Source organism: Bos javanicus, chromosome 1, assembly GCF_032452875.1.
Source record: "Bos javanicus breed banteng chromosome 1, ARS-OSU_banteng_1.0, whole genome shotgun sequence".
NCBI classification, from domain to species: domain Eukaryota; kingdom Metazoa; phylum Chordata; class Mammalia; order Artiodactyla; family Bovidae; genus Bos; species Bos javanicus.
Window position 1 is genome coordinate 66,450,043 of NC_083868.1, and position 18,791 is coordinate 66,468,833.

The window sequence follows — 18,791 nt, forward strand, 5'->3', positions numbered from 1 at the left end:
AGGGAACATTTGCCAACCTGTGTTTTTGATGCCATATTAACTCTAATACCAAAATCTGACAAAGCACTACAAAACAGAGGAAAACCTTCATGACTAAAACCCTTTATAAGTACATATAGAAAAATGCTCCACAAAATAGTATTAAATCAAATTCAGTAATAAATAAAAAGTGTAATATTTTATGACCAAGTCAGGTTTATCCTAACAATACTAGGTTGGTTTAATATTCAAAAATTAAAGTACTATACTACATTAACAGAATAAAGAAGAAAACCCATGTGGTCATTTCAATAAATGCAGATAAGGCATTTGGCAAAATCTAATACCAATTTTTACCAAACTAGGAATTGAGGGGAACAACCTCAATCTGATAAAGAACATTCATGGAAGACTTAAGGCTAGCACCACAGCTGATGGTAAGATATGGGATACTTTCCCCTAAGATCAGGAAAAATGCCAGAAGGCCCAATATTACCACTTTTATTAAACAATGTTGTGAATGTCCTAGCCATTGAATGAAAAAGAAATAAAGGCATAAAGATTAGAAAGGGGTAAACTTGTCTTAATTTGCAGATGACATGACTGTTTATGCAGGAAATCCTAAGGAATCTACAGAGTCCAGAACTAATACAATAAATATCAAGTTCACATAAGCAAAATTCAATTGTATACTTACATACAAGCAACAAACAATTGGAAAATGAAAAGAGAATAAATTTCATCTACAACACCATTAAAAAATATGAACTATTTCAGAATAAATTCTAAAACATGCATAACTCCTCCAAACCAGTGCTGAGAGACATTAAAGATGCTCAATAGCATACATTATTAGAGAAATGCAAATCAAAACTACAATGAGGTATCATCTCACAGTGGTCAGAATGGCAATCATCAAAGTCTACAAACAATAAATGCTGGAGAGGGTGCAGAGAGAAGGGAACCCACTTACACTGTTTGTGGGAATGCAAATTGATATAGCCACTATGGAGAACAGTATGGAGAGTCCTTAAAAAACTAGGAGTAAAACTACCAGATGACCCAGCAGTCCCATGACTGAGATTATATTCTGAGGAAACCATAACTGAAAAAGACACATACCCCTATGTTCATAGCAGTACTAGTTACAATAGCTAGGACATGAAAGCAACAGACAGATGAATGGATAAGGAAGTTGTGGTACATATACACAATGGAATATTATTAGTCTGCTATAAAAAGGAACATGTTTGAGTCAGTTCTAATGAGGTGGATGAACCTACAGCCTATTATAAAGAGTGTAGTAAGTCAAAGAAAAAGACAAATACTGTATATTAACGCAAATATATAGAATCTAGAAGGACAGTACTGATAAGCCTACTTGCAGGGCAGCAAAGGAGACACACACATCTAGAACAGACTTTTGGACACAGTGGAGGAAGGAGAGGGCGGCATGATTTGAGAGAATGGCATTGAAACATACACATCACCATATGTAAAGCAGCCAGTGGGAGTTTGCTGTATGATGCAGGGAACCCAAAGCCGGTGTTCTGTGAAAACCTAGAGGGGTGGGAAGGGCAGAGAGGTGGGAGAGGGCTACAAAAGGGAGGGAACAGATGTATACCTATGGCTGATTAATGTTGCTGAATGGCAAAAACAATCACAACATTGTAAATATTCAACAATTAAAAATAAAATTTAAATTTAAAAAAATAAAGATCTTAGTAAGTGAAGAGAGATACTATACTCCTGGATTGAAAAGTTCAGTAGTATTAAGATGTCAGTTCTCTCTAAACTGATTTATAGATTTGACACAATGCTAATTCAAAATCCCATCCAGTTTTTTTTCAAATAGAATTTGAGAAAGTTGACTGTACAATTTCTGTGGAAATGTAAAGCACCTGGAATAATCAAAGCAATCTTAAAAAGAAGAACAAAGTCAGAGGATTTATACTACTTGATTCAAAATTACAGTAATGAAAACAATGTGATACAGGCATAAGAAATGACAGATCAATAGAACAGAAAGCTCATAAATTTGCTTTCAACAAAGTTACCAAAGCAATCTAATGGGGAAAGTAAAGTATTTCTAAGAAATGGTGCTGAAACAACTGGATATCCATATAGGAAAAAAAATCAACCTCGATTCTTTATCTTACACCACATACAAAATTTGAGGTTCAGAGACTTAACTCTGAAAGCTAGAACTATATGGCTTGTGGAAGAAAATATAAGAGAGTATGTTCAGACATAAATAAGTATGTTCATAACCTACAGTTAAGCAAAGATTTCACAGACAGGACATAGAAAATTATAACCAGAAGAAAAAAACCTGATAAATAATAGACTTTATCAAAATTGCAAATGACTGCTAATTAAAGGGCATCATGAAGAAAACAAGTAAAAAGCAAGCCACAGCATGGGAGAAAATATTCACCAAACATGCCTGATAATAAATTGGCATTTAGGGTGCATAAAGAATTACTACAACTTGACAAATAGGTAAAAAAAAAAAATCTCAATTTTCAAAATGAGGAAATAACTTGAAAAGATACTTCACCAAAACAAGAAATACAAATGTCCAAGAATCTCAGAAGAACATCATCATTTGTCATCAGAGAAAAGCAAATTGAAATTCCAACGACCTACCAATACATACCCATTAGAATGACTAAAATTTTTAAATTGACAATACAAAATCTTAGAGAAGATGTAGAGCCATTGGAACTCTCATATATATTAGGCAAGAAGGTTCTCAGTGGTAAAGAATTCACCTGCCAATGCAGGAGACACGGGTTTGATTCCTGGGTTGGGAAGATTCCCTCGAAGAAGAAACAGCAAACCACACCAGCATTTTGCTGGGAAAAACCCCATGGACAGAAGAGCCTAGCTGAGCAGGCTACAGTCCATGGGATCGCAGAGTTGGACACAACTGAGCACACACATAAATATTATAATCACTTTGGCAAAAGATCCAGCATTTCCCTATAAAGCTAAATGCATTCCTACTCTATGGCCCAGAGATTCCTCAACTACCACTTGACGAAGATGAATGAAAACATATGTCCACACAAATACTTGTACAAGAATGTCTACAGCAGCTTAATTCATAACAGCCAAAGCCAAGTATCTATCAAAAGGAAATTATAGCACAATCATGCAAAAAGAAAATGCTACGTTCATAAAATGAAATACTTCTCAGCAAAGAATCAATTATGATATATGCAATAACATAAATGAATCTCAAAATATGCTGAGTGAAAGAAGCTTTATACAAAAGAATACAAATATATGATTATATTAATAGGCTATAAAACATGGAAAATTAATCTAAGGTGAAAAAACAGAACACTGGTTCATCTCTGGAGGAGAGTAATGGGGTTGATTGCAAAAGGGTACTGTTTAAGGTGATATGTCTTGATAGGGATTTGAGTAATGCATTTGAAAGAACTCAATGAATGGCACATTTAATACTTGTACATTTTGTGTTTTATAAATCATGCTTCAAAGAAAAAGAACTATACATAAATATTAAAATCTACTCAAAGTGCTGAAATATTTAGAGAAAAATATACTAATGTCTACAACTTACTGTGAAACATAAAAAATTCAGATGAATTGGCAGATGAATAAATGCAAATATAGTAAATATTGATAAAATCTATGTGGTAGGTATGCAAGTGTTCACTATAAAATTCTTTGAATGTTTTAGAGTTGCTGAAAAATGTCTTAACAAAACATAAGAGCAAAAAGTTGAGAATGGGAGAATAGAAGAGACTGGAAAGCCTAGATGGCAAAAACCAGGAAACAAACATTTTTGTCAGTGTAAAGTACTGCCCAGGGACTGCGGTACTCTGCTGACCATTGTATCTGTCAGTTTGGAAGGGTATAATCTTATAATGGAGATGAATTAAGCTAGTTATCCCAGCTTGACACTAGCTAACTAAGTCATCAAACTAACTTTCCTTGCTCTGATATTCAAGCTTAATAAGCAGCTTCTGGCAATTAAAACATAGCTTCCCAGAGATTTTTAAAGAAGGCAGTTTAAATAGGCAATTAAACTTTTTACCATTGGCTGATTAATGTGAGCATTATGATTTTTACCAAAGACTTAAGTTTGGTTGGACTAAATTGTATACTGAAAAACTGATCAAATCTCAGCCTACCAAAAGCAAAATTGTACTCCTGACTGGGAAAACTGATTATAAGATTAAAATTAATGACTTATCTCTAATACAACATATTAAGACTTTAAAATCAGAAAATCTTCTGAGGTCATGGTGTTCACTATCTATTTTTTCCTCATTATTCATTTTGGGACACTTTTCAGGATTCCTTTCAAATGGAATTACCTCCAAAAAAAAGGATTTTATCAGGCAGAAAAGACAGAAGGCTTATACTGCTTTCTGGAATAAATTCTATTAGAACACCCAAGTACACATACAGCAAAGACAAACAGATCTTATTCATAAAAAATACACATGTAATTACCTGTGTGCCCTCATGAGAAACATCTGGCGAACAAGTCTGAGATGCTATTTCATGTTTTAGCAACGTTGGCTTATTTAGAAATTGGTTAATTTCTTCAGATTTTTGCTGGAGTTGATCTACAGAAAAGAAAATCAGTAGGTTGAAATGATCTTTGGCTTACATCCAAAACTTAATGAGTTATTGTCTTCCAAGGGTAGACCATATGCTGTTTATTCTGGTTCAATTATCTTAATTAAAATATAATGCCAGCATATTTCACGTGACAACATTTTTATAAACTGTTTAATTACTCTCAAGGACCAAAGGACAGCTCAGTAAGCCTCCTTCATAGGCAAAATAAAACAGGTCTAGGTATATTTTTAAAAAGTCATTTTTCCTTTCTCCCTTGAAAATGCCCTACATGTTTTTTATTTTTTTTAGTCTCCACATAAGCATTAAAAATCCTACTGAGATTCTATCGCACAGTTTTGAACATCAGCATGGTTCAGTTAAGAGAACAGCATGCTCAGGTAACACACTGTCCCCACATAATGCCCTGCAAGGCTTTTTGGTTAATGTTCAGCTTTCTTCAACACAGATCTTCAATTTAATGTTTTCTAAAATCTTTCCTGTATGCCAATCTATTAGAATTAAACTAAATCAGAATCATGTATTATTAATACTTTAATAATAACATATTTAAAAAATAAGTTTTCCTTAAATCTCCTTAAAGGATAAAAATTTTCTTTAAAAAGAAATTTTCACCTATAAGAAAAGCATTCAGATCCATCTTTAGAAGTAAGGCTGACTCCATATAATTTAGTCTCCCTACCTTTGCAACTAGATTTGGCTTGAGTTTTTCACAAACTAATTCAAATCCTACTCATTTCAGTTAATGAACCCTTTAGACCACAGTCATGCATCACATAGCATATTTTAAAATTTGACACATTACTATCAATAGTTTTTAGTACTATAATGATAATTATAATATTAGGTCAGGTTATAACTTCAGTTAGAGATGGGAGAAATGCAACAAAGGGTTCAGAAGAGACACCTTTCTTAATCCTTCTATAGATTCCTTGGTTTAACAAGCAAATGATGTCATTAAGAGATATCTGAAATTTTAAAGTAGGAGCTACTGAGGTGCTACACAAGTGGGCTTCAAAAGCACTCAGATACTGACCTTCCAGCTGCTGAATGACCTGGGCTGAATGAGCTGCCTGTTCATTTTTGTCTTGCAGAAGTTTTGAATTTTGATCCTTGAGGGCATCACAGGCAGACTGCAGCTCTTGCTCAGACTTTCGAAGGCTCAAAATGTGAGAGGTCTTCTCTTCCATTTCTGCATTATGCTTCTGTTCCAAAGCACTGTGCCGGGACTGCAGTTCAGCCTGGGCTTGACCTGCTTGTTCAAGCTGTTCCAGAAGATGATGCATTTCTTCCTGCAGGTTATGGAAAGATAGTTTTCTCTCTGCCACTTCTAGTTCCATCTTTTCCATCAGAACCTTGGACTCTTGTCTTTCTGTTTCTATAGTGTTCCTTAAAGTGCTCAGCTCAGCTTCCATCTGTTGTAATTGCTGACAGAGAATCTAAGGAAAAAAAAAGCCTCATGAACCATAAATTCATTCTTGCATTTCAATAAGCATAGTGAAGAGCCCTTTCTAGGTGAAGCCTGGGCCTAGACACTCAGGACCAAACTTCCAATTGCATAAAAGTCCTCTGTTGCTTCTTGATACTTTTGACAATAGTATGTGTGTGTGTGTGTGTGTGTGTGTATATATATGTATATATATACAGTGTCATTATTTTTTCATATGCATATCTCCCAATACAAAATTAGTTCAATAAGTGAATGGACTTTGCCTGTTTTATCATTGTTCTCCAGCACCTAGCATAATATATGGCATACTAAGTACCTGGTACTCAATAAATACTGAATAAATGAATGAATAAATGGATCCAGTCCATGCTCTCAAGGAACTCAGCGTTTAGTGGGAGCATCACACTTAAACAGATCAGTATAATACAAAATATTAGAGGCCAAAAGAGATACTTACAAGGTATTAAAAGAAACAGACAAGGGAAATTTACCATAAAGTCACACATATGTAAATATTTCTACAGTACCTATCTAATAAGTAGCACAACTGGGATTTGAACCAGATTGTGTGATGATAGCCAGGGAGGGGACTCAAGGTCAGGGGTTGTTAGGACTGGAGATACGAGAACATGTTTCTATGCAACAAAGACAGTCGTTCTCAAAGAGAGTTGAAAAGAAGAAAGGAGATGACTTTCTCCAGCAGCATGCAGGACCCAGATGAACACGCACAGAATATGGACTTTCAAAGGAAAACAATACATTCTAAAGGAACTAGGATCCTAGACCTAAAATCACAAAGGAAAAGAGCAACAATAAAAAATTTAAAATATAAGTTTCATGAGGGAAAGAACTGTATTTTGCTGAGTATTTTGCTCATCATAGTATCACCACCAATTACGCACAGGGAATTTGTTGATAGAATGAATAAATGGCATTAATTCTCTGAAGGCTTCTAACAGGATTTTATGCCTGCTCCCTGGCAAACTCAATTGGAAATGAATGCTCCCGAGGCAGGCAACAGAGATCACAAGGCAGTACCTGGTTTCTCTGTTCAGCAGCGGTCAGCTCCTGCTGCAGCAGGTCCACAACCTGAGTGCGGCCCAGCAAGGCTTCTTCATGCTCCTCAAGCTTCCTCTGTAGCACCCTTAATTTCTGAGAAGGAAACATTCAGATACAATGTGCTAACACATGAGCATCATTACCTGATTACTTTCAAAATGTCAGGTAGACTTGTGTCCTGAGATTTTTGGATGTTAGGGATGACAAGTTAAAGAATCAGACATTGCCATTCTCCCCAACCAGCAGCAACAAAGAATCTCCAAAATGTCTTCTCCAGAGCACCAACAACCAAACTGACACAAGCAAGTCCCCGAATTAGGGAGCCTTTTTAATAATTAGATATTTATTACACATATCCACTTTTAAATTATATAATCAAGATCCTGTACCTAAATAATGTAGGTACACATATATCCTACTCACCTATGAGAACATCTTCTACAGGCAAGAACCATTTCTCTTCTAGTTTCATGCATGGGACATGCACTTGATAAACATTTGTTGAATGAATAAGTCAATAATACATGTATATATTAATAATCAACTTTAAAAAGTGTTGTATTCTGAAACTTTATTTAGTGATGTACTCTGAAGGACTGTCTAGAACACGGAAGAAGTTTTCACTCAAAATCAATTAAGTGGATCGACCATGAAGAATACCACTGGAGTGCTTCTGAGTACTACACTGCCTTACACATTAAACAGAAACAAATACTTTTGAGTTAGTAGATGACAAACTTAAAAACAATGAAGCCAATTTTCAGAAATTACTCAATGATTTTTTTTAAAAAAAGAACAATTTAATAAAAGGCTTTATGGTTTCAAAATCACTCCTTTTTTTTCTTTAAATTTTCTAAAGTTTAAAACTGACTTCATTGATTTGAAGCTTTGGATCAGGTTTCTAATGTACAAAGGTAGCTACAATGAGCAAACAGAAGAGAAACCAATTTCTGACTACCACACACATTTGCCAGTTAAACTCAGCTTTTGAGTACTGACAATCTGATTAGAGGGGTAAGAGAAAAGGTAAAGGAAAATAAATAATTAATATGCAACAGAAGAGAAGAATATCAAAAAGAAGGCAATTAATGAGCAAACCCACACCAAGTGAAGAGCAGTGGGCAAGGATGGAAAAGTGGCTGTGATAACTTAATTAAATGTTAACCAAAACAACATTCTACTAGGTTTTAGCAACACACCTGTTGCATCTCTGTTTCCACATCTGCCTGGGTTACTAACTGAAGAAGCTCATCTTCATGAAGACGAACCTGAGTCTCAAAGCGGGCATCTTTCTCTCGGACCACCTGCTGCATGGAACTCAACTGAAGACACACACCAGAGAAACTATACAAGTTACACTCCCAGAATTATCACACAAACAAAACTCACAGACTATTCTCCAAACACAGACACTGAGAACTGATAGGACAATAGATATTTCAGATTAAATTTTGAATGTCAAAGGATGAGATTTTTGGAAGAGAGCTAGGCCTGACGGTAACTTCAAAATGTGAGAGAAAGCCTGCCATTAAATTCAGAAGTCAGCTTAAATATAAATTTTGAATAAAAACTGTATTTGCATGGTTAAGACAGTGTTTAAATATACAAGAGGTACATTTTTAAAAGATCTAAGGAGGTTAGAATATTAAACATACAAAGTTAGATTCCTGTTAAGCCCTAGACAATTCATTGAATATCACACTTGTGGTCAAAAACTTTCAATGAAATTCTCATGCCCTATAAACCTCAAAATAATGTTATCTTCTACTCAAGATTCTCTACAACTGGAAATACAAATTTTTCTTTCAGGTCTTATTTTCAGAGAATTGCTTCTACCAAAGAACTTGGTATACTTCCATCCAATCCACACTGCCTCTCCAGACAGCTATTTTCAACTGTCATTACTTGCAGGATTTTAGATTAGCCTCATTTGTGACTGAATGAAATGGAAATAAACTGACTGGTTGTGAGTTGCTCGGTATCAGTGTTTTTGTTTCATTCTTAGGTTTTGTGTGTGTGTTTGTCTGTGTCTGTGTGTGTGCGCACACGCTTATTCACTTCCTTAAGATCTGTGGCTGAGCATGTCAACCAGCTCTTCACTTGCCCATTTTGCACTGGTCCTTCAATTACTGTTGACTGTTCGATTTGTGACACTTTGAACCAAACTTGGCTCTCCTTCTAAGGCAGGAAGAAAAAAAATCTTCATATGTTTTTTTTCCTCTACTGTATCTTTTATTTATTTATTTTTTAATTGAAGGATAATTGCTTTACAGAATTTTGTTGGTTTCCACCATTATCTGAATTTTGATGTCACTATAAATTTGAAATCCTGTGTTTCAAATGTATAGGCACTGGAGTCCTTCATTAGCCAAACATATCTACACAGCCTTTCCTATAAATGTACCATGTTCTTTTTCCTGAGACTTTGCTCACACCATTCCCCACAATTGGAATACCCTTTCCCCACCCTGTTGAAACTATATTATCTATCCATCATTGTTTTACTTAAATCCTGAGTCTTCCATGTAAGATTCCTTGGTTGTCATATGCACAGTAACCTCTTTCACCTCACAAAATACTTTGTATTGCTGCTTGCTCTGAACATTCTGAATGGCTTATATTATGATGGATCAGTTAATACATGTGTGTGTGTGTGTGTGTGTGTATACCCATACACCTTGGCTTTCCATGTAGTAAGCCACTCGGTAAAAATATTCTGTATTTCCCCATCCTACATCATATAATGTATACAAAAAAGGACATGATAAAAGCTAATACACAAAACTTAAGATCTTAGAATATCCAATTTTAAATTTATACACAGTAGTAGGTCATCCATCAGAGAAGGCAATGGCACCCCACTCCAGTACTCTTGCCTGGAAAATCCCATGGATGGAGGAGCCTGGTAGGCTGTAGTCCATGGGGTCGCTAGGAGTCGGACACGACTGAGCGACTTCACTTTCACTTTTCACTTTCATGCAATGGAGAAGGAAATGGCAACCCACTCCAGTGTTCTTGCCTGGAGAATCCCAGGGACGGGGGAGCCTGGTGGGCTGCCGTCTATGGGGTCGCACAGAGTCAGGCACGACTGAAGAGACTTAGCAGCAGCAGCAGGTCATCCATAGACAGTGCCACTAATACTACAAGTTATCAATAAACACCAAACACCCAGTGGATAACGCACTTATTGTGCAAGGGCACTTGAGGGGAAAAAAACGTTTCTTGAGTCATTCGAGCATTATCAAAGGAAAAATATAAGAGTGAGTGGTCAAATGGGAAATTCAGAAAAATAGAAAGAATTGAGAATGGCAGTTCAAACAGTAGCAGAAAATAACTACTGGTCCTGGTAGCAGAATAATTTCTGGTTATAGCAGAAACAACTATAAAGAAGAAAGTCACATACCGGCGCCTTTTAACATTGAACCACATAACTTGTACCACCTTCTCATTACATAATACTTTGATTATAATTTAAATTCTCATTAAGATTTTACTATGAAGAATGGACTTAGTCATTTGTATTTCTTTTGGTTTATCTAACAGTCTCTTTGGAACTCAGCATAAGCTCATTCCTTTCTAAAAGACTGAATCTTTGTATACTATTAAAACCAAGTTTCTGGGCCTACAGAACTAAACAGCCATAAATTAGGCTATGGTGTATTCATCAAGGTAATAACACTTCTGATTTCTTCTTCTACCACACCCTTCTACTTTCTACTGTAACATTCTAGCTACTATACTTATACTACTAAAGTTTTAAAAATAGACTGAATTGATTTGTTATGTAATAATCTTGAGCTTTTTTTTTCCATTTAGTCATATATTTCATGAGCTACATTATTTTTTCTTTTTTTTATTTTTTATTGGAGGAAAATTGCTTTACAATGTTCTGTTTCTGCTGTACAACAATACAAGTATAAATATTCCCCCTCCCTCTCCCACCCTAATTTTAAACTTTCATGATTCTTTACTCTAATGAATCTGAGGTACCTCCCACCCTACCTGAGCAGCTTGCTCTGCCTGTGTCTGGCTGAGCTGGGTTTGCAAAGTGCTAATGAGTTCCTCCTTCTCTTGGAGCTGCTTCTTCATCATTAAAAATTCTTCCATCTCTGTTGAACTCTTAGCAGACTGAAGACATAGAAGGAAACAAATATTTAAGCAAAAGAACTGGCACTCTTAATTCTCTGACCTCCCTTTTCATTTGCCCTAAATACCTACCAATATCCTTCTAATTTCCATTTAACACTGAAGGGAACTGAATGAACTGTGGTTTTTTAAAAAATTACCAAAATTACTTGTCAGAGGGAAACCAAAACAAGGGTTTGGTTTTTCAATTTCTCTGACTCCTCACACAGAAACAGACAGTACAACTAGAAAACCCATGGACAATATTTACAGTAAAATTAGGAAGGCAGTACTACAAACGTTAAAATACATGTAGGTAGGGACAAACCACCAAAAGACTCTGGTATCAGAGTCTGTGCAATAGCAGAAGGCAGCATCAGAGCAACATCTGATTGCCTTGAGAACAGGAAAACCCCCAAATGGTCAATAAATTCTTACTGGGAAGCACAGTTGGCCAATCTTAGAACAACAGCTTGAGTTGGCAAAGCTTTTCCATTCTCTGATTCTGGCCGAGTAAAGGGGTCCACAGTAAAAAGGACAAAAAGGCCGGAACAATCTGGCCCACCTGAAGTTTGAAAACTAACTCATTAGGACGGCCACCCAAAATACAAACTGCACCAAGAAGAAACTTCCAGGTGTGAAATAGAAATTAAGCAGAATAGGGATAACAGAAATAGAAGACCAAGAAGGGCCACACATGTGCTATACAATTCATCATCGACTAGCCATATGTGGCTATCAAGGGCTTGAAATATGCCCAATGTAAGTGAGAAATTAAATTATTAATATTAGTTCATTTTAATTAATTTAAGAATAAATTATTTTCCACTAAATACAATTATGTTTTTGTATGATTATACTTTGTATGATTACACTTTACCTGCTGCATCATGCAACATACTGTTGAACCGCTGTGCGAGTAATAAGTGTGCACGCTGCTCCCAGTGTTACAATCAACACATCAGCTATCCAGCCAGTGTCAATGGATTGATGCAATTTAAATGATTTTTTTCCTATACACCTATGTGATGTGCTTACCTGAATACTTAATGAAGAGAGTATGAATAATAGTTGACATCTATGTAAATAATTATGATTAAACCATAATATACTTAATTAATTAAAATATATTTATTTTTATTATTTTTCTAGTTCAAAAGTAGAGACATACTTTTAAATTTAAAATAAAGATACACTACTGATGCATAGATCATACCTTTTATTTCTAAGTAGTATCCCATTGTGTATTTAAATATTCTCCTGCTGACAGATAAGTTATTTCTAGCTTTTGGTTTCACAAGTAAAGCTGCTATGCACATGCATATACAAGTCCTTTTGTGAACACGTGCTTTCATTTCTCACACATGTTGCTTTAAAGTTGATTTTTTTTCAAATTAACTATCCTAAATAATTAGCCAGTTTCTAAATATGGATGCAAATATTGAAGGAAAATGATGTTTGGCCCTCAGTTCAGTGACAGGGAAGTTTCTAAATAAGTATGGAACAATTTAAGTACATGAGTCTATTTTCTCAACTGGAAATTTTATGAAATCTAAACACATATGAAGTATTTCCAATGAAAATTTAGCATCCAAGTTGAGATATAAATATAAAATACATACTAAATGTAAGACTTGGTGCAGAAAAAAGAATGTAAATTAACATAAAAATAATTTTTATATTAATCTGAAAAGTATATTTTTAATATACTGGGCTAAATGAAATAATTGTTAAAATTGATTTTACCTGTTTCTTCTTTATCTTTTGCAATATAGCTGCTAAAAAATTTAAAATTATGCATGTGACTCACATTATATTACTATCGAGCAATGTTGGTATAGATCAGAGACAAGGGCAGGGGGAAGGCCAGGAAACCTCAGAAATCCACCTGTCTTATCTTTGAACACAACACAAAAATGACAAAAAAGAAAAGTCTGTTAAATAAAAAACATTTTCCTGAATCAGGCCTCCTTCAATAAGTTTAGGAAAATTAATTTCACACAAAAATAAGAAACATAAAAAGGATCAAGGTCAAATCCCATCCAAAGTTATCATTAAAAAAAAAAAAGAAGAAGAAAACCAAGCAGGTGAGAAAAGCATACCATAGGCAAGCTCAAAGTCAAAACTGCAATATATTTCAAAGGTGTTTTTAAAAAATAAGAAAATTATATAAGACACAAAAGAACAGTTTTAAAATCAGAATTAGAAAAATTCAGAAATGAGGTGACAAAATTCAGGAAAAATTTGATTCTTTTGAATCAAAACGAGTCCTGAAAAGAACACAAACAAGAACACAAAACACAAAACAATTTATTTTGAACACAAAACAATTTACAAAAGTAAATAAACACGAAATAGAATGCCTTAAAGAAGAAAAAAAAAGAAGAAACTTTTGAAAATGAAGAGATAAAAAGGAACTGAAAGTGACAAATATGGAAGATAATCAAAGGTGAAACATATGGGTAATAGAAGTCCCTAAAGAAGAAAACAGACCAAATACTAGAAGCTATATGATTCAAGAAAACTCTTCTGAAATAAAATGTGTGAAACCATGTATTGAAAAAGATATCTGGCTATCTACAAATATCAACCATGCATGATAAACACCAATGCACAGTCTAGTAGAATTACTAGACTTAGTGGAGAAGGAAAGACAAGAGGAAAGAAAAGGGACGGGAACAAGGAAGGAAGGAGTTGATAGAGATTTGTTAACTTAATGATTATGAGGTAACTTACACCCCTACCTGTGTAGCTTGGTTTGCCTGTGCCTGGGTAAGTTGGGCTTGCAAACTGGTAATTAGTTCCTCTTTCTCCTGGAGTTTATGTTTTATCTTTTCTACTTCTATCTCTTCCTCTGTAGAACTCTTGTCATGCTGAAAAACGCAGGAAATAAAGTTATTTATTTAAAAGACTCTAATTTGCCCTATACAGCTCCTTGATTATAGTGTTATCCAATAAATGGGAGCAAAAAATAACACTTGACCTAACAACAAGGAAGCAATCTTAGAGTTTTCGAGTTTGAGTACAGCCAAGAAGTTCCTGTCAGACCCATTCTTTCTCACTATAAACTGGACAAGATAGACAAATAGCTATCTGAAAACTATGGAGAGCAACCAGAAGCAGGAGGATACCAGAAGGGAGTTGATACCTGGGAGAAATGACACCAAATTTCCTATTTTTATAGTTTTTAGTCTGAGGGCAAAATCAGTCAGTGCCATACAGGACTAAAACTTAACATAAAACTCATAATCCCACTGCCTTGAAGAACTAGAGGGCAGAATTCAGGAAAACACAGCTGCTAAGTGAAGGACAAAAAAATCATAAAAGAGACAGAAGGAGGGGAGGAATTAACATATTTCAACAGTCTTTTTTTTTCCCCCAAAAGCTCTTCTTTCGACTGAACCAGATGCCTCCCAACTGAATTCACCACCACTCCTTGCCCTCCAAAATGAACCTATTCTGCTTATTGGAACCACACAGAATAATTTTACACTTTCTTTCACATAACAGTCTGTCAAGTATCTGAGGATTGCCATCATTTCTTCAACTACACTTTCCAGAGACTATCAAGCTCTGTCATGGGTAAACAATAGTTAAAGAGCTGCTGTGACTAGCTGCTGAAACTTAGAAATCATTTAATCTAACCCTTTTATTTAACAGAGGAAGGAAATGAAGCTACATGATGCTGATTTGTTTAAGGTCTCAGAGCTTTTGAAAAAGAGGGGGCAGGTATAAAATGGATAACTTAAAAATATAACAACATAGCAGAGGGAAAAGTTAGAAGAAACAAAGTCACATGGGGAGAGACAGGTTGGTGCTACCACGGCCAGGGGGAAGAAAGAATAATGAGAGGAAAAAACCAGTAAGTAAGAAAAGAAGAATCCAGATGAAGGCATTATTTGAGAAGAATAAGAGAAGCTTCTAAAATCAGCTTTGAGAAGCTAAATAAGGCTATCTATCAATGCAGGAAAAGTAATATCTTCTGAGCATTAGACCCAGGAAGGAAAGACTAACCAGGGTACTAGCAACCCCAGGGTTATGCCTAAAGAATTGATTTAAGTCTCATTTCCCAAGAACTAAAATCGTTGTGGATAAGAATACTAGCGAGTCAAAAAATAAAACACGGTGTAAGCTAAAACAAATTAAAAGATCTCTTATGCAGAGTGACATCTAAGCCAACTGTAATTGTACATCTGATGGGGCTGGTCTCTCTTTATTCTATACCAAATTTGTCAAAAGTTTCTTGTTCTCTAACTAGCTGACTGAATGTGAATATTTGGGAAAGACAGTAAGAACAAGTACTAGAACAATGCTCAATTTCTCAAAAGCCAACACTTGGCTTACTCCTTTCTCTTATCTTCTACCTTAAACTGTTTGTTGGTGGCAGTCATAAACCTAGATAGAGGGCATCCCTTACTGGAGCCCAAGATAATCCAGCTGATTAAGCCCACAATGCATGAAACTATTCAAAGTACTATTATGTGGCCACATGAAGACAAAGCATATTCTGTCACTAAATTAAAGAATTTTAGAGCTGGGAGAAACCTTAGAGAACACTTAGTTTACTCTTCTAACCAAGGATTCAAAAGCTAAATGCCTCACTTCAATATTTACTTCTTCTTGTTAGCCTTTTTAATTCTCTGCAAGTGTAGGTTACAACTGATATTTAACTTCCATGTTTTTTGTTGGCCTTTTATTCTGTGCTTGGCCCATAGCCCAGTTAGGCTGCGAGCTCAATAAAAGGATAGCATTTAGTGCTGTGTTACTTCAGCTTCATAAATTTTTGTGATTAGTGAAGATCTGCTACAATGAGAGGCTTTTGCTCCTGAGGAAGTGTATATAATACCCAGTCACTATACCTTGGAGAGTTGCTCCTCTGACTGCAGTTCGGTGGACAGAACAGTCCCTCCTTGTGCCTTCATCTCTTCTATGTGTTTATTCAAAGAAGTTAATTTGGCCTTAGCGTGAAGTTTTAGCTTTTTTATTTTGTTATCAGCAGCTTTTCTTTCTTCCTGTCAGAGAACAATGATGGTAAATACAAAAATGTTTATTCATCACTTATCCAGTATATAACAAAAGTTATTCTCAGTAAGCATCATCTTACGGTACTAGGGAAATCAGATTCTCTAATAATTTAAGTGAAGAGAAAAACTGAAGTTACTCTTATGTCTGTCTTTTATCAAATGCTTGGCAAGAAAGGACAATGGTACCTGTAGAACTTCATCCTTCTGCTGCAATTCAGCATCCTTCTGTCTAATGATTTCTTTTAGTTCCACCACCAACTGTTCTACATAAGCCAGGCGCTCCAGAACATCCTCTTGTGTTCTATCATTAAATTCCATGTCAGATTCTTGGGGTAATTCCTGGTATTTAGACAAAAAGTTGCAAATTTACAAATGAAAAGGTATAAACTTCCCAACAGGAGTTTCTTCATTCCAACTTCATCTTATCTCTTGTCCTTACTTAAGAAACCTTTCCAAGGAGATGGGGGTTCAAGGGCAGAGTATGGGCTGGAGGAAAGAAGGGGCCTTAGGTGTCAAGAATGGGGCTTGGCTTATGTAAATCTTGCAGTCTAGTGGTATAATTCTCTGGGACTGAATTCCTTAGGCTGGGGAAAACCCTCCAGAGATATTGCTTGGGTTTTATTAGAAGAGCTGTTTGGAATGGATCAGAGTTGCAAAAAAGGAGGGGGTGTAGAGGATGGCTGAGGGTGGAGGAGGAGGAGGGTGGGTAGGGAGGGGGAGTGAAGTGAGTGTGCATGTACACTATAAGGCACTTAATGCTGTGTGGGGGTGGACAGAGACATACTCATACTTACCTGGCAGGGGAAATAAAAATTTTAAAAATGGTTTAATTTTAAAAAGACACCTTTTCAATAATAATTACCCAATATTATTATTATCCAATAATTATTATCAGAGCCATTGCAATACATGTTACTTTGCAAATGTTAACCATTTACAATCATTATCTCATTTATAGTCTCATCATACTAATTTTACCAAAGAGAAAAATAAAGGCAAGCAAAGATCACATAACATTAAGTGAAAGAGCCCAAAATTTAAAATTAAGAGAGTAGTTGAATAAAATTCTCTTAACCATCAGGGAACACTGCTTGTCTTTTCAGAAAGTGAAAGGACTTTGATTCCTATGTGACCTTCAAAAACTACAATACAAACTATAAGAGAAGGGCTAGATGAGTTTATAATGGCAAACAGTCTGAAACCAGAAAGTTGCTCCACTTCTTGTTTCAGACGTTTCCTGTGAAACAAGAGAACATACCTGAGTTAAAACAATCTAGTGCTAAACAAGCCCCAGGGGAACAAATGAAGACACTCTTTCTAATCTTATCCAGGACTTGATTTCCATTGAAAAGTGAAGTCGCTCAGTTGTGTCCGACTCTTTGTGACCCCATGGACAGTAGCCTGCACCAGGCTCCTCCGTCCATGGGATTTTCTAGGCAAGAGTACTGGAGTGGGTTGCCATTTCCTTCTCCAGGGAATCTTCCGGACCCAGGGATCAAACTCAGGTCTCCCGCATTGTAGACAGACGCTCTACCACCTGAGCCACCAGGGAAGTCCATTACTGGGCCTTATAGGCTACAACCTTACAGGAAAAGGATCATTTACAAAGTCTCAATATTTTTCTTAATCTTCTCTTCCACCTAGCATGAGGGAGGCTGCTCACACTCTTTCATCTTAAATTCTTGTCATCAGAAGGACAGGGAATATACATCTCATCAGCTTAATCAGAACAGAGCTACTCACAGGTTCTAAGGAAGCCCTCATATTCTCATCAGTGTCATCTCCTGATAATTCATGTAAAACAACATTTGCTAATCCTGACAGTCGACTCAGCATTTCTGCAAGAAAATAAAACATAAGAATCAGTCAAATGGACACACGTTTCTCCTATGATGGTAACTGTATCATCTATAAGTGAAATAAGAAAACTGCAGGTGATACACACACATAGATTACACAGCATGACGGCTTTAAACAGGCTTCTGAGTATGTACAGTGTAGTAACACACTGTTCTTTTCAGTGATATCTACACAGAGATTTTTAAGTGCCATCACTAATATTTTTTAAATGAAATACAAATACATAATTGTTAGTGCAAAATAATATCCCTAAGGTTATCTTTAAAGCTTACAGGTTTCCTTTAATCACAATTTCATGGGCGAACATGGAACTCTAACTATTCTTTCCCTTGTCAGACTACTGTCCACTTCTAATTTGTCAAATACACTCCATCATTCAACAAATGTTTTTCTTTTTACCTGCAGAAATTAATAAAACTGAAAATAGAAAAATAGAGAAAATGAATAAAACCAAAAGTTGATTCTTCGAAGAAATGAATAAATAAAATATACAAAGCTCAGTTAGGCTGACAACAAAAAAAGGGAGAAGACACAAATTATTAACATCAGATATGAAAGAGGAAAGAAACATTACTACTGACCTAAGGAAAACTATAAATAACTCTATGCCTATAAATTCATCAACATAGATGAACTAGGCCTTGAAAGATAACAAGCCACCAAATCTCACTTAA

At 35.6% G+C, this 18,791-nt stretch overlaps 1 protein-coding gene across 8 annotated transcripts in view; it reads right to left on the reverse strand.

The window, feature by feature from the left end:
* Positions 1 to 18,791, reverse strand: part of GOLGB1 (golgin B1) — a 76,411-nt gene that overhangs the window by 46,579 nt on the left and 11,041 nt on the right. For 5 of the 8 annotated variants that reach the window (XM_061402627.1, XM_061402462.1, XM_061402382.1 and 2 more), the window contains 9 exons: positions 18,001 to 18,095; positions 16,444 to 16,596; positions 16,093 to 16,245; positions 13,978 to 14,106; positions 11,111 to 11,236; positions 8,308 to 8,430; positions 7,088 to 7,201; positions 5,636 to 6,038; positions 4,471 to 4,586 (listed from right to left, as the gene is read on the reverse strand). In XM_061402627.1, the coding sequence (XP_061258611.1) occupies positions 4,471 to 4,586; positions 5,636 to 6,038; positions 7,088 to 7,201; positions 8,308 to 8,430; positions 11,111 to 11,236; positions 13,978 to 14,106; positions 16,093 to 16,245; positions 16,444 to 16,596; positions 18,001 to 18,093 (1,410 nt within the window). In that variant the 5' untranslated portion in view covers positions 18,094 to 18,095. The remainder of the gene's footprint in view (positions 1 to 4,470; positions 4,587 to 5,635; positions 6,039 to 7,087; positions 7,202 to 8,307; positions 8,431 to 11,110; positions 11,237 to 13,977; positions 14,107 to 16,092; positions 16,246 to 16,443; positions 16,597 to 18,000; positions 18,096 to 18,791) is intronic. The other 3 variants (XM_061402617.1, XM_061402542.1, XM_061402675.1) reach the window with 2 other exon arrangements.